Source organism: Mobula hypostoma, chromosome 7 (assembly GCF_963921235.1).
Source record: "Mobula hypostoma chromosome 7, sMobHyp1.1, whole genome shotgun sequence".
Taxonomy (NCBI): Eukaryota; Metazoa; Chordata; class Chondrichthyes; order Myliobatiformes; family Myliobatidae; genus Mobula; species Mobula hypostoma.
In genome coordinates, this window is record NC_086103.1 from 34,499,711 (window position 1) to 34,515,195 (window position 15,485).

At 39.2% G+C, this 15,485-nt stretch overlaps 1 protein-coding gene across 1 annotated transcript in view; it reads left to right on the top strand.

Annotated features, from left to right (window-relative positions):
- Nucleotides 1–15,485, top strand: part of LOC134349227 (organic cation/carnitine transporter 2-like) — an 80,102-nt gene that overhangs the window by 14,773 nt on the left and 49,844 nt on the right. The window contains exons 3-4 of the mRNA XM_063053238.1: nt 983–1,137; nt 6,313–6,484. Coding sequence (XP_062909308.1) covers nt 983–1,137; nt 6,313–6,484 — 327 coding nt within the window. The remainder of the gene's footprint in view (nt 1–982; nt 1,138–6,312; nt 6,485–15,485) is intronic.

Here is a 15,485-nt window from a genome sequence, read left to right on the forward strand (position 1 = left end):
CAGTTACGCAAAAGCAGATTAGAATATTTTGGTTTTGGCTAAAAGCTAAGGGGCTTTAATGTTCAGCTTGGGAATGCTGTGTCACCCAATCAGGATGGTGAAATGGAGAGACGGTTCTCGAGGGAGCTGTGTGTGGGGTGAGATTTCTGATGGGCAGTGTGGTTTGCGTTTTTTTTGATGGGAGCTGCTGAGAGGACGGGAGGGAAAAAGGCTGAGGATGCCCCGGGAAGGAGCATCCCTGTTGCACGAAGTGCTTTATGCAGATGAATGGCTTCAAGGGCCAGTACTCCCAATGAGAGCACCCGTTTGTTTGAGATGGATTTCAAGCGGTTTGGAATATGGTTTGTGTTTTCACGTGTTCCGTGGGTCCAGCGTGTGGGTAATAAGGCAACTTCAGGATGACCTCCAACTTTATGTGCATGTTTGGACATAACTTGCTGAATTTCTGGTTTTGTCTGATGCCCTGGTTAAGGTTTTTACTGCTCTTTATTTTTCTCCTTTTCTTTTTCCTATTAACTGCTCAATAAAGTTGAAATTTGTAAATACACTTTCTTTATAAATTTTATGCAGTGTACAATTTGTTATTTCTTGCTGACCGACATTTGTGTATGGACAGTATTTATGCACTATTTACTCAAATTGAGGTTTCTTTAACCAGAACATCACGACGTTCCTGTTTAGTTGAAAGCCAAATCAGACCAACCCCAGATGCCCATTGTTTATGAAAGGTGGACTTCTCACCGCTGAGTCCCGTGGCTGTTGTCAGGACTGACTGACGAGCCAGGTTAACATAAGAGCCTGGTGAGGAAGCTGCATCTGAAATAGGTTCCCATGCAGTTTTTTCATTTGTTGACATGCATAAATCTTTGCTTAGATCATTTCCATGAAGTAACGTACAGAATAAATCCATATCATGTGTATTAATCAGTGGCAGAGAGTCTGTGCATTCATATCGAAATCTTCATTTGTTCTTGCTTTGCAGGTTTGGAAGAAAGCTAGTTCTATTTGGAACGATGGCTGTACAGTGTATATTCAGCATTGCTCAAGTGTTCGCTCCAAGCTGGGAAATATTCTGCCTTCTTAATTTCCTCATTGGTCTCGGACAAATATCAAACTATGTAGCTGCCTTTGTTCTTGGTATGTATCTTTACTGGCACTTCAATACCATAGATTATTCTTTCACTGTCAGTGAAGCATTAACTCTAGTCAGTGGACTAGAGGCTAGTAGAACACCCATACATTTTTGAAATCTTATTCTTTTTCTAATTCCTTTGCTATGGAAAGAATATCTCAAAAATCTGGAAACATTTTGAGTAGTTTGAGTGCTTCAGTTGACCAGCTAATCAGATCATTTCTGAAATGCAGAAATATTCCATACAGTAAAATATACACAAAAATTCCTGAATTTTACATTTATGTATTTGAAATCTTTGGCCCTATGTACAGACAACAGCCCCACATGAGCACCTGAAGAGCAGTAAACATTGAGATTGCAGGTCAAAAGTAGGAATTGTCTTGAATAGCTTTTTAAAAAAATATTTTTGCTTAGCACAGTCATGAAGAGCAGAATAGCCTCTTATTTTTTAATTCTATAATTCTATGAGATGCATTTGTTTGGCTGGAAAGAATGGTTAGGAAGGGGGAAAACACAATTTTTGTGATCTTTATTGAATCTGCTAACATCAGGATGAAGGGAAATGGTCCTAATGAGATTTGGGAGCTAACTTCAAAAGGAGTTCAAGTGCAGTGGTTTCCAAATGCATCTGCTAATGGAAAGGGGCAATGAGATCCAGAAGGAAGAAGCAGTTTTATTTAATTTGACATTAGACTCAATATTAGGAGAGGAGAAAATGTTATTCCTGGAACAGTTTGTTTCTCAACCATGTCAGATAAGATGGTATAAAGAACTTTAGTTACCAATAAATGGGAGAGAGGTCAGTCAGAAACAATAGTGCATGCAAGGAAGTAAGAATTTGATACATAAGAAAATATTAGGGATATGGGCCAAGCGTGGGCAAATAGAACTACTGTAGAAGGCCGTGCAGTCCACATGTACAAGTTGGGCTGAAGTGCCTAATCCCATGTTATATTGCTCTGTGACTCCATGACTCTAAAAAGACAGAGTTCAGGTCATAAAAGATATTGAAGAATGGGCAATAAACGATGAACTTGCTAGTAATGTTTAGAAATTTCTAAGTAAACTGGTGATAGTGATACGGTAGGTGAATGAAATTCTTGTTTAATTATAACAGGGAAGAGAAATGGAATTAAAGAACGTACCGGCCTGATTAAAATTGGTTGGGTGATAGAAGAGAGACTTCAGTGATGATGGATAAACATTCAACTCAGCAAGAGGTGATGGTGCACAATGGCAACAATGACATAGGTAGAAAGGGGAAAGAGGTCCTGCACAGTGAGGATAGGGATTTAGGAAAGAGGCTGCAGAGCAGGATTTCCAAGGTAATAATCCCTGCTTCACTCCTAGTATTATGTGCTAGTCAAGGCAGGAATTAGATGATAGTATAGGTGTAGGAGGGCAAGGTTTCAGGTTCTTGGATCATTGGAACCTCTTCTGGGGCAGGGGCAACCTGTATCAGAAGAGGCCAAGGGGAGAGCTGATAGAGGTTTATAAGAATATGAGAAGCTGAGACAGAGCAGAGAGACAGTATCTCTTTCCCAGGGTTCAAATATTCAATACCAGAGGGCATGAATTTCAAGTGAGATGTGGCCATTTCTGAGGAGTTGTGAGGGACAAGCGTTTTACAGAGGGTTATGGGTGCCTGGAATGCACCGCCTGGGGTGGTGGTAGAAGCAGAAAATTAGTGACTTTTAAGAGATGTTTAGATAGGCACATGAGCGTGAGTATAATGTAAGGATATAGACATTGTTTTGGCAGAAGAGATTAGTTTGTTTAACCACTTGATTACTAAATTAATTGGTTTGGCACAAGATTGTGGGCTGAAGGACTTTTTCTTGTGCTGTGCTGTTCTATGTTCTATGTACTATATTCATGATGTCTCAAAAGAAACAAATGGCATTTAATTATTCACAGTTTTGTTAAATTTATAGGTATTATATTAACAAAAACATTGAAATCGACTAGCTAATTAACTTAGGTTGCCTGTGACACAAAGATTGCTGGCCCAATAAGTAGTGTAGACAAAAGCATTAAATTACAAAGAACCATGAATAATCAGAATGTGGGTTGAAGGTGGAATATGCACTTTACTGAGACCGTCCTTTCAAATAGGTATAGACCTGAACACTCATAACTGATGATAATCAAAGAATAGAATTCTAATATATTTTGGGATCTATGTACATGGATCATTAAATGTACCACTCAAATACTGAAATTTTTTTTTGTCTGCTATATCAAATAAACGGGAAGTTTTTCTCCACAAAGCACTGAATCAAGCACGCCTAGAGTATCAAGTAATGTTGTTGCATCCTAATTTCAGTAAATATGCAAGTAATAAGATCTCACTGGGAATTTATCAGAGTTCTAGTGATCAATTTATGAGAAGGGTTGCCTAAACTAAATTTGTACAGCCTGGGAATTATGAAGATAATTTCAATGAGATTTTTATGATTTTATGAGGCAGTTTGAAACTCCTAGTACTAGCAGAAACCAAAAGCAAATAGAAATAACTCTAAAATCAGAGTTGGTCCTTTAGGAGGAAATGAAGTCCCTTTCTCACAAAATGTACAAAATATATTGGAAGTGTGAAACTTTTTCTCCTCAAATATAACAGGTGAAAGAATAATCATTTTAAATCAGGTGATTCATTTGAAATTCATTAAATACTGTATTATTATAGTGTACAATATGGATGGATAAATTTAACTACAAATTAGTCCATGGTCTCATTAAATAATAGGTTGGAGGGACTGCTTCTCTAATGTGTCTGTGCTCCCATGTGTTTTAATTCTCTGTGGGTCCGATATTTGTTTTCATTGTACATGAGCTAAATTCTGTGTGCGGAAATTAAACACAACCCACTGCATTTTAACAATCAGAAGCTATACATTCCACACTCCCACAATGAAATTAACCAGTGTTTATCCCACTGACCAACACATTCCTGGTATTCCGTTACAAAAGGAAAAAAGAACTTAAGGACATAGTCATTGAATCAACTATTTTCAAATTTGTATTTTTCACTTGTGAGATAATCATTCTTCATGTATAATTGGTCAAAGTATTTAACTATTTCTATTTCACATGGTAGATAATTTTGAACTTGTTTCCTCTTATATCTCGTTAATTAATCAGAATCAGAATCACTTTATTGCCAGTATGTGAAACACACCAGAAATGCTTGTGTTTCGGTGCCAAGCACAAGCACAGCATAAGTCCTCTTCATGCATATGTTATCCTTAATATAATTTGAGGATTTTTTTCCAAGTGCGATTTCTATTCCAGTGCTCCTGTATTTCACAACAGAAATGCACTCATCAGTAAATAAGCTGTTGGGTAACTTCTGGATTTGCTCCATTAGTATCACCCTCCCATTCCAACTTGCACAGGTCACTGCCTGGGGTGATTGATTTGAATCTCCAAGAGGCTTCAATATTATCACCAGCTCAATTGCCAGGATGATAACCACATTAGCATTGATGGAATAAGAGTGGCTTAACAAGAAAACATGTTTTCTTACACTTCTGTTGAACTGACTTTATTTCTTACATCCTTCACATACATGAGAAATAAAAATCTTTACGTTACATCTCCATCTAAATGTGCAATGTGCAATCATAGTAACTTATAATAAATAGAACAGTCAATGTAATATAGAGTACACTCAAATCAGTGTGAGTTCATCAGTCTGATGGCCTGGTGGAAGAAGCCTGTTGGTCCTGGTTTTTATGCTGTGGTATTGCTTCCCAGATGGTAGCAGCTGGAGTAGATTCTGGTTGGGATGGCTTGGGTCCTCAATGATCCTACAGGCCCTTTTTAGACACCTGTCCTTGTAAATGTCCTGAATCATGAGAATTTCACGACTACACATCCGCTGGGCTGTCTGCACCACTCTCTGCAGAGTCCTGCGATTAAGGGAGGTGCACTAGATCTCACTGGAACCAATGAATACTTGCTGTTAAAATTCTATGACATTTTAAATGTCCTTAGCAAAACCTGTGTTAGTTTTCTACATTTTGGGTGTTGGGTACTTGAAAAGATATAATTTCCCATGGGAGACCATGAAGCCTGCTAGTGGCATAGTGGCATCAGCGCTGGACTTCGAGGCGAGAGGTCCTGAGTTCGAATCCGGCTGGCTTCCTTGTACGCTTTCCAGCCGTGCCATGCCTGGATTGAATGTCGAGCTAACAACTCGACCTCGTAAAAAAAACCTGGAGAAAGATGGTCTCCGCCAGGTTTCAGATGCCCAGGACACACCGTATGATGAGCATACCAATGAAGCTTGTCATGATGGCACCCCGACAACTGGATGCTGTCCAAGTTGCATGCCATAGTAGCAGCTGTACAATAGTACATAATGTACTGGTTGGGCACAGGAGTACATTCAGTCAGAGACTCATTCCACCAAGATGCAACACTGAGCGTCATAGGAAATCATTCCTGTCTGTGGCCATCAAACTTTACAACTCCTCCCTTGGAGGGTCAGACACCCTGAGCCAATAGGCTGGTCCTGAACTTATTTCCTGGCATAATTTACATATTACTATTTAACTATTTATGGTGTTGTTACTATTTATTATTTATGGTGCAACTGTAACGAAAACCAATTTCCCCCGGGATCAATAAAGTATGACTATGACTATGACTTAAGTACACACACACACACACACACACACACACACACACACACACACCCCCAAGAATTTCCCTAGTTATATTTCTTTGTTTTGGGAGGACATATAACCCTTTCCCCAATCCTCATCTAATACCTTCATTGTTCTCTATAAATGAATTTGAATCATACAAACACACAGTTTCCATTCTCTTCTCCTGTGAAGAAACTCAGAACTAATTGCAAAAATAGGATTGTTGGCTTCTCCTGATCTGATTTATGGTAGTCAATCAGATGTTACAATTGACCTTTGCACTTCTGGCCAGTGCTGAGGAAATAATATTTCATAACCATACATTTGCTCATATCATGTTCACGTGCTCTATTTTAGGTATGACTGGACAATCAAGTCAACAAAATGATGGTTAAGAAGAAGATGTATACTACTGACAGAAAATGCGCAAAGTGCAATATTGGCAAAGAACAAAATGTCATTGTGTTGACCTATCACCAACTGAAGTCAAGAATTCTGTTGTAATTACTACTTTTTTTCTTCCAGGATCAGAAATTCTCGGAAAATCCACTCGGCTTGTGTACAGCACGTTGGGAGTGTGCATTTCTTATGCTCTTGGCTACATGTTGCTGCCCTTCATTGCATACTTTCTAAGAAACTGGCGGATGCTGCTTTTGGCCCTTTCTCTCATAGGCCTGACATACATTCCTTTGTGGTGGTACGTAGGAATTTCTACCTTAACCACTTATTCTTACTGTCTTCTGCCAGAAATTATAAACAACTTAAAAAAGGATGAGTGTCCTCCTCAGGTGAGGTTAGGGATTGTGTTAATACTGGCAATGTATTTAAAAAGTCTAGTAATCTCTTGCTTGTTTGTAACATAAGTATCAAATATTTCTTGGCATCAAATGATTGCTAGCCCGTTGTATCATTTTCATTAGACCAAGCCAGTTAAATTAGGTTGGGTCTAATTAAACCTGAATTTTATTTTAATTTTTATAATGAATTACATTTTTGTTTGGTGTTCAATTAAGAAATACACAGGGAATTAATTTAAATTTCTGCTTAATAGAATCTGCAAACAGAACTATGCAAATGACCTTTAGTGCTCAGTTGTCACGTCAATCCATATTACTGCCAGCCAAAATCCAATGACTGAGGGAGAAGGTGAAAACCAACTATCAGGGCAATTGTTAGAAAAAACTGTAAAAAATTGAGTAAATTTGAAATGACTGGGCCAGATGGAACCAGCATAGACTGGACAGGCTTCACCGCGTTTGGTATTGCTCTCCGGGAGGGTTTAAACTCGAGTGGTAGGATGACAGGAACTAGAACAGAGAAAGAGAAGGGAGAAACATGAAGAAATCATCAAAAAGGAAGCATAAATGGAAGAGAAATCAAAAAAGACGAGGGGGAAGTTGGGCCATGACGCAAGTAAAAAAATCTAGGAGGGGTTATAATATTCCAAAGATCAAGTCTAAGGACATTGTACCCGAATTAAAGTTCCAGCTCAGAAATGGGAGAGATTACTACCAGTGAACAAAGAACTGGCAAAACATTTAAATGTTACTTTGGTTCTGACCTCACAAAGAAACCACATAAGAGTTTACTTACAAATCTAATTTTACTTCAGGTCCAAAAATTGCAAGTCATTATGCCAATATTATCCACTATCTCTTTTAATAACAAAATGCAAAGTAAACTTTGGACGGGAAATAATGGAGAATAATGATTGGATTCAGAGGAATTACAATCTCCTGATACACAACCACAAGAACAGTCAAGCTAAGCACCATTTTGTTCTGTTTCCCTCTGGAACAGGGGTTCCCAACCTTTTGGCATAAAATGGGACTGGGCCAGAATAGGCCCTTCTGGCCCAACAAGTCTCACTGCCCAACAACCCACCTATTTAACCAAAGGACAATTTACAATGACCTATTAACCGACTAACCGGTTCATCTTTGGAATGTGGGAGGAAACCGGAGCACCTGGAGGAAACTCACGTGTTCATGGGGAGGGTGTAGAGGCCCCTTGCAGATGGTATGGGAATTGAACTCCAAACTCCTACACCCGAGCTGTAATAGTGTCATGCTAATCACCAACTGTCCATCGCTTTGCTGGTTCCATCTGGACTAGTGTCATTTATCCTAAGGATATGAATCCCTCCCTCCTACATTCATTTCTCTAAACACATACTTATCCCATATCCTGTATCTTCCTGTTTCAACTTTTACTGTAGAGTGGTACGGGGAATAATTTTGAGATTACTAACTTTAGGACTAACTTCTCATATACAGGTTGTGGGGCCTCAAGCAGTATACATCAATGTCAATGTCAAAGTCAATATCGTTATATCAATCAATATCATTGGAATAGTAATATGCCACACCTATTACAGGTAATTCATACTTCACAGCTTTACAGTGCCTTTTATTTAGATTCAGAGCTCTTAGTTTCAGATTGAACTACGTCAGTTTCATCTTACTGATCCATTCTGTCATGTTATGATCACCCTTTTAGTTGTTTAGTCCAGTGGTCCCCAACTACCAGGCCGTGGACTAGTACTGGGCCGCAAAGCGTGTGCTACCAGGCCGCAAGGAAACAATATGATTTGGTAGTATGCTAAGTAAAGAACAAACGTCACTTGAGAGTTTCTTTAGAAGAGGTGGTAGGGGACATAAAAGGCCTAACGATGATGATAACGCAGAGACAACTGAGGCCAAGACAACAAAAAAAAAGAAAGCTTTCTTCAACAGAAAACACGACGAGTTGTACATAAAATATGGCCTTATTGTGACCGGTGACTCACACGCTCCAAGCCCCAGTGTGTGATATGCAGAGACAAGCTGGCTAGTGAGGAAATGAAGCCCTCAAAACTGCTTCGGCACCTTGTACAAGCAGCCTGCACTTAAAGTCAAACCCGTTGAGTTTTTTGAGTGGAAAAAGCATGAGCTAGTGCTGAGAGCCACCACTTCCACAAAATGCTGCTGCTCTGAGAGTGTCGTGTTTAGTGGCTAGCCGTATTACTAAGGCTAAGAAACGTCTATTTGAGCGGTTTTGCGAGAGCACAGAGCACAGACGCTTCTCTTATACACTGAAGTCAGATGGCTATCAAGGGGGAGAGCCCTGGCCAGGATTTTTGAGTTAGGAGAGCAGCTACAGAGATTTCTTTTAGGAAAAAAGTCACCACTGGCAGCTCACTTCAGTGATGAGGAATGGATAGCAAAACTCACTTATCTGTGTGACATCTTCAACCTGCTCAATGAACTCAATTTGTCACTTCAGGGGAGAATGACAACTGTCTTCAAGTTGGCAGATAAAGTGTCTGCTTTCAAAGCCGAACTGGAACTGTGGGGATGGCGAGTGGACAGAGGCATATATGACATGTTCCCAACATTAGCTGGGATTTTGGGAGAGACTGAGGCTGCACCATCTTTCTCACAGCTGGTGCGTGATCACCTATCTTCGCTGTCAACAGAATTCGAGCGTTACTTCCCAACCGCAAATGAACCAAAATGTGCCAAAGGAATGGGTCCGTGACCCATTTGTGAATGTCCCCGGTGAATCATCCATGTCAACGCGGGAAGAAGATCAACTCGAGCTTGCAAATGACGGTGGGCTGAAAAGTATGTTTGACATAACATCTCTGCTGGCATTCTGGATCAAAGTCAAGGCTGAATAGCCTGAGATAGCCACGAAAGCACAGAAAACATTGCTTCCATTTCTAACATCATATCTCTGCGAAGCGGGATTTTCTGCAATGAATACAATGAAAACTAAATTGTGGAATAGACTGGACATAAGGAACCCCCTTTGAGTATCGCTGTCTCCTATCACCCCTCGATGGCACCGTCTCGTTGCAGGAAAACAAGCCCAGGGCTCCCACTGATGCAGCGATATTGGTGTGTTGCAATGATTTTATATGTTCATACAAGAAAAATATGCGCTGTGTGTTTAATATTTAAACATTACTTAAAATGTTATGACACTATAGACTTTTAAGTGTCTTATAATTGACTTATCACTACATTCATGCGAGGAAAATTTGCACTGTGTGTTTAACGCAGCAAGCCTGCTGCATTCCAGCAGCAATTTTTGTGTGTGTTGCTTGAATTTCCAGCACCTGCAGATTTCCTTGTGGCTGTGTGTTTAATATTAAATTCGTTAGGTAAACACTTTTAGAAACGAAATTGAGTGTATTAGCCACTTATAAGTGACTTATAATTGAATTATCACCTATATTCCGGTCGTGATTAACCCCACACCCCCGTCGGCCAGTCTGCAAGAATATTGTCAATGTTAAAGCGGTCCGCGGTGCAAAAAAGTTTGGGGACCCCGGTTTAGTCTGAGAAGTCATGTTCTCAAATTTGGGACTTCGATAAGGAGAAATTTTTTCACCCACAGAAAGGAAACTTGTGGAATTGACTACCATGGAGGACTGAGGAGGCAAAGTTGCTGAATACTTTTAAAAAAGGGAATAAGTTTCCAAATGCAAAAGTCTTTGGGACTGTGAGGAGAGCATTTCAATATGGCACTGAGGGGGATTAATCACAATGAGCATAAATATGTGTTAGTTGTAAATTTAGCTCTGAAATATGTTCTGCACTGGAATTTTATGAAGTTGCAGTCACTCGGTTCATGTAGCACTATTTCTAGAACTTAGACAGGCAATAAATTAGACATCGGAACTTAGTAGCAGAGGTACATGAAAAGTCATACCTCTGGCAAAAATAGATCAGGGAATGCTTTAACAGCTGACATAATTTCCTCTAGTTTACTATTTACATTTGGTAATTACAAATGTTCATTCAGTTCAAATGTTATTTTCTAAATTAATATAAGTTTTGCTAAATCTACAGATACAGATTCATTTACAAAGTAGCTCAGAGATATTGAAACTTCCTATGCTCTTATGGAAGTATTATTGAACCAAAATTCTATGAAACCATAGAAACCATAGAAGAACTACAGCACAGAAACAGGCCTTTTGGCCCTTCTTGGCTGTGCCGAACCATTTTCTGCCTAGTTCCACTGAATAGAACCCATGTTGAAACTACAAAACGGAAAGAATCTTCAACTGCATTTTATGCTACCGATTGTATTCCCTGAAATTTCAAATGATATGAACTTCTAAAATTGAATTAGTTTTCAGTTAACGGCACATATCTTCAAATAGGGTGTTTATTGAAAACATGGGATGAGAAGTAACAAATGGAAGATGAGTCAATGATTCACTGCAGTGCTGTTGTCATTTGACATCTCAATTTAAATTGGCGGTAATTGTTAAAGTCCTTGGCAAGGCTGAGATAAACAAGTTCTAACTCTGAATGCCAACTGACAAAGTTTTAACTTAGATGACAGAATTTATGATTTCATTTATTCTTTATATCTCAGTAAAGAGATGGAAAATTCCGGTCAGTAAACATACAAACTGATATTTTAGACGCAGGAGTTGTTGACTGACAATTTCTTTTATTGCAGCTGTCTTTATCGTAGAGCAGAGGTTCCTGCTATCCTAGTACTCTGATACTGATGCCAGTAAATTTCATGATGAGGCCTCAAGGTGAGGCCTCACTAGTGCCCTATAAAGCATCAGCATCATGTCCCTGCTTTTGTATTCCAGACCTCCTGAAATGAATGCTAACATTGCATTTGCCTTCCTGAACACCAATTCAACCTGCAAATTAACCTTGTTCTGTACAAGGACTCCCAAGTCCCTTTGCATCTAAGATTTTTGGATTTTCTCCCTGTTTAGAAAATAGTGGGCACATTTATTTCTACTACCAAAGTGTATGAACATGCATTTTTTAATGTTGTACTCCATTTACCACCTTCTTTCCCATTCTTCTGATCTGTCTTCTGCAGCCCTCCTGTTTCCTCAAATCTACATGTCCCTCCACCAATCTTCGTATCATCTAAATGATTGATATACAACATAAAAAGAAGTAGTCCCAACACCAACCCCTGCAGAACACTACTAGTCACTGGCAACCAAACAGAAAAGGAACCTTTTATACCCACTCACTGCCTCCTATCAATGAGTGAATCAGCTATGACCAGAATGTTTCCAATGGAAAATACTTTGCATTTGTATGGATAGTTGTCAAAAGGGATAGTGCACATGGAATCTTGGGTAATGTACTGACATAGCTAGAGAACTGTATGCCAGGCATAAGGCAAAGAGCATGAGTGAGGGAATCCGTTCAGCTTGTCTGGTGGAGTACTGCAGTAGTTAGAGGTTGGGCCACAGTTCTCCACAATGAAAAATATGACCTCAAGAACCAAATCTTGTATTGCCATGAACTTGCTAATTTAGGTGGGATTTTGATTACAGAGAAGAATGTAAGTAGGCTCTCGTGTAATATACGGAAACTAAATAAGTGGGTGAAAAGATGCCAGAAGGAATTGCATGTGGAAAAAAATGTGTGAACATATTTCTTCGACCCATTCCAAGGCTAAAACTAGAGCAACCATCTCAGATGTGAATACCAATACTTTGAGAATCCTTTCTTAATAATCATCTGAAACTTTGGAATGTAAACAACAGCTGAACATCCTGTCACTGGATCTTTTAAAAGATCTTTAAAAAGAAAAGACAGTATGTATATAAAATTCAGAAGATGGTGGCAACCCAACTAGGAGATGTTTCTGATTAGAGTAATATACTTTTTAAAGTGAACTCCTATTTGCCGTCGAATCACACGCAGCTAAGCACCTGAGCACATTAAGGGCTTTTTCACACTTCTCTAGAATTTTATTCATATGGACCTTCTATGTTAGCCTTATGTTCATCCACATGCCTAAAAACTTTACAACTGACTCCTGTTCAAGAGATTTCCCATATAAAGTGAGATCAATTGTGGGTGTAATTTTCCTATTAGAAAAACAAATAACTTGAATTTTAGCAACAAAAAATTTAACCCCCCCCCAACTAATGTCCCCATTCCACTACTTCATTAATAGCTGCCTGCATTCTCCTAACTATATAATTTATATTCCTACCTTTCTTGACACTGCACCATCACCAGCATTTGACAATTCGGAAATGTCAAGATTCAAGTACATTTATTATCAAAGAGTGTACAAATTATAAAACCTCACAGGTAGCCACAAAGCAAGAAACCTGAAGGAACACAATTGAAGGAAAAAAAGAATAGAAATAAGAATAAAAGACCAACTCTCAATGCGCAAGAGGAAAAAAATACAAATCATGCAAACAATTGAAGTAAACAATAGCAATCCGAACCAAAAATGAGTCCTCAGATCCGAACTCCAAAGCAGCCTGGTATTGGCTCAAAGCCTCACTTATGAATTCATCGTAGTAGTGGAGACAGAGCACAGCAGCCCGGGCGGTCTTCATAGCCTCAGTGCTATGGAGATGACCATCGCAGAGAACAAGCGAAATTGGCTCTTGCCCCAACTGATCTGGGCCGGCAAATAAATTGACCAAACAATGGAACAATGAAAGGCTCTGTGCCTGTCGTGGAGAGTGCGTGATATCGGTTCTCACCTCTGGTGACTGAGCCAGCATTTAAGTAAATGTGATTAATCATAATATTAAAAAAGAGTGGCTACACACACTCCCCTGTAGAGTCCCATTTTCAGTCTCATACTCCTCAGAAAATGTTCTCTACACCAACAAAAAACTGCTACCACTGAAACATTATTAACTTGGGCTTTACAAATATCAGATTCCAAAAGTAACACCAAGTCTATGGTCATTCTCCATTTCAGAAATCCATATTGGTATGCAGCTAATTTTTCACCACTTTCCACAAAATATGAAAGCTTTGCTGTAACCATTCATTCTATAATATTACCTACATGAGGATTTAGTGAAATAGGTCTATAACTGGAACGATCTGATTGATCCTTACCAGGTTTCTAAAAACCAGAGATAAAAACCATTAATTTCCAGAAAGCAAGAAGTCACCCTTCAACCCATAGCATTAAAGAATTTCAAAACTCGTATAAGTTTCAAATCCAATAATATGTAAACCTATAACAAATACCATCTTTCCAAAGTGATGTCTGGCCAGCACAATTAATAGCCCTTTTACTTTCAACCAATATACAGTATAGTAAATTCAACATCTAAGCAGGAACTGGAAAATTCTTTTTTCATGGCAAAGCGAGGATTGCTTGCCTAAACTGTTTGTGTATCTGGTCTTTCTTTTTTTTTTAAATTTAAATTGGCTGAACTATATGTACTGATAAAAGTTTTTGCCAATAGTTCTACTTTTTTTTCCAAGTCAGTAACTGCAAACCTCTCACAAAACTAGTAATGCATCATATTTTCTAACAGCACTCATTTTCTGTATCATACCCCAAATTTCTCCTACCTGGAACTGCTTCCCAATGCTATTACAGTATGCTCTCCAATACATTTTCACTGCTTCTCACTACTTTTCTAACTATAGCTTGAGCTCTTTTATATTGTATGAATAATGAATAGGAGTAACACTACCTAACTTTCCTAAAAGTTTTATTCCACTCCTTCACAACTCTTTTTCATTGATCCATCCACCAGGAAACTGACTTCTTTTACTATTTCCCAATAATTTGGGAATTCATTCCTGAGTTATTGAGCTGCGTACAGAGCACAAGGTACTCAACTCAGTCTCCTCCAAAACAAGAAAATCAGGAAATCTACTTTCACATAGATCAGGGATGGCCAACCTATGGCGCATGCGGCAAAAGTGGCGCATTGCACCTCAATGATAATAATAAAAAAGTAAGCCTACTCATGCAAAAATTATTTAACCAAAAACCAATTTGTAGAAAAACAACCTATAACAGGATTTCAAGTAGCTTAGAGCCAGAAATGGGTTTTACTGAGAATAAATGTAAAATTTAGCAATTATTCTTAGCGATTTTATTATCTCGTGCACATCTTTTGGCGAATGTTATCTTCTTTCACATTAACACACATAAAAATTGCTGGTGAATGCAGCAGGCCAGGCAGAATTGCTAGGAAGAGGTACAGTTGATGTTTTGAGTCGAGACCCTTTGTCAGGACTAACTGAAAGAAGAGATAGTAAGAGATTTGAAAGTGGGTGGGGGAGGGGGAGATCCAAAATGATGGGAGATGACAGCAGGGGGAGGGATGGAGCTAAGAACTGAAAAGTTGATTGGCAAAAGTGATATGAGAGGATCATGGGATGGGAGGCTTAGGGAGAAAGAAAGGGGGAGGGGGGAAGCCCAGAGGATGGGCAAGGAGTATAGTGAGAGGGACAGAGGGAGAAAAAGGAGAGAGAGAGGAAAAAAAATTAATAATAATAAAAAATAAATAAATAACGGATGGGTTACGAAGGGGAGGTGGGGCATTAACAGAAGTTAGAGAAGTCAATGTTCGTGCCATCAGGTTGGAGGCTACCCAGACAGAATATAAGGTGTTATTCCTCTAACCTGAGTGTGACTTTTTCTTGACAGTAGAGGAGGCTGTGGATAGACATATCAGAATGGAAATGGGACGTGGAATTAAAATGTGTGGCCCCTGGGAGAACCTGCTTTCTCTGGTGGACAGAGCGTAGGTGTTCAGCGAAACGGTCTCCCAGCCTGCATCGGGTCTCGCCAGTATATAGAAGGCCGCATCGGAAGCACCGGACGCAGTATATCACCCCAGCCAACTCACAGGTGAAGTGTCACCTCACCTGGAAAGCAGGATCTCCCAGTGGCCACACATTTTAATTCCATGTCCCATTCCTATTCTGATATGT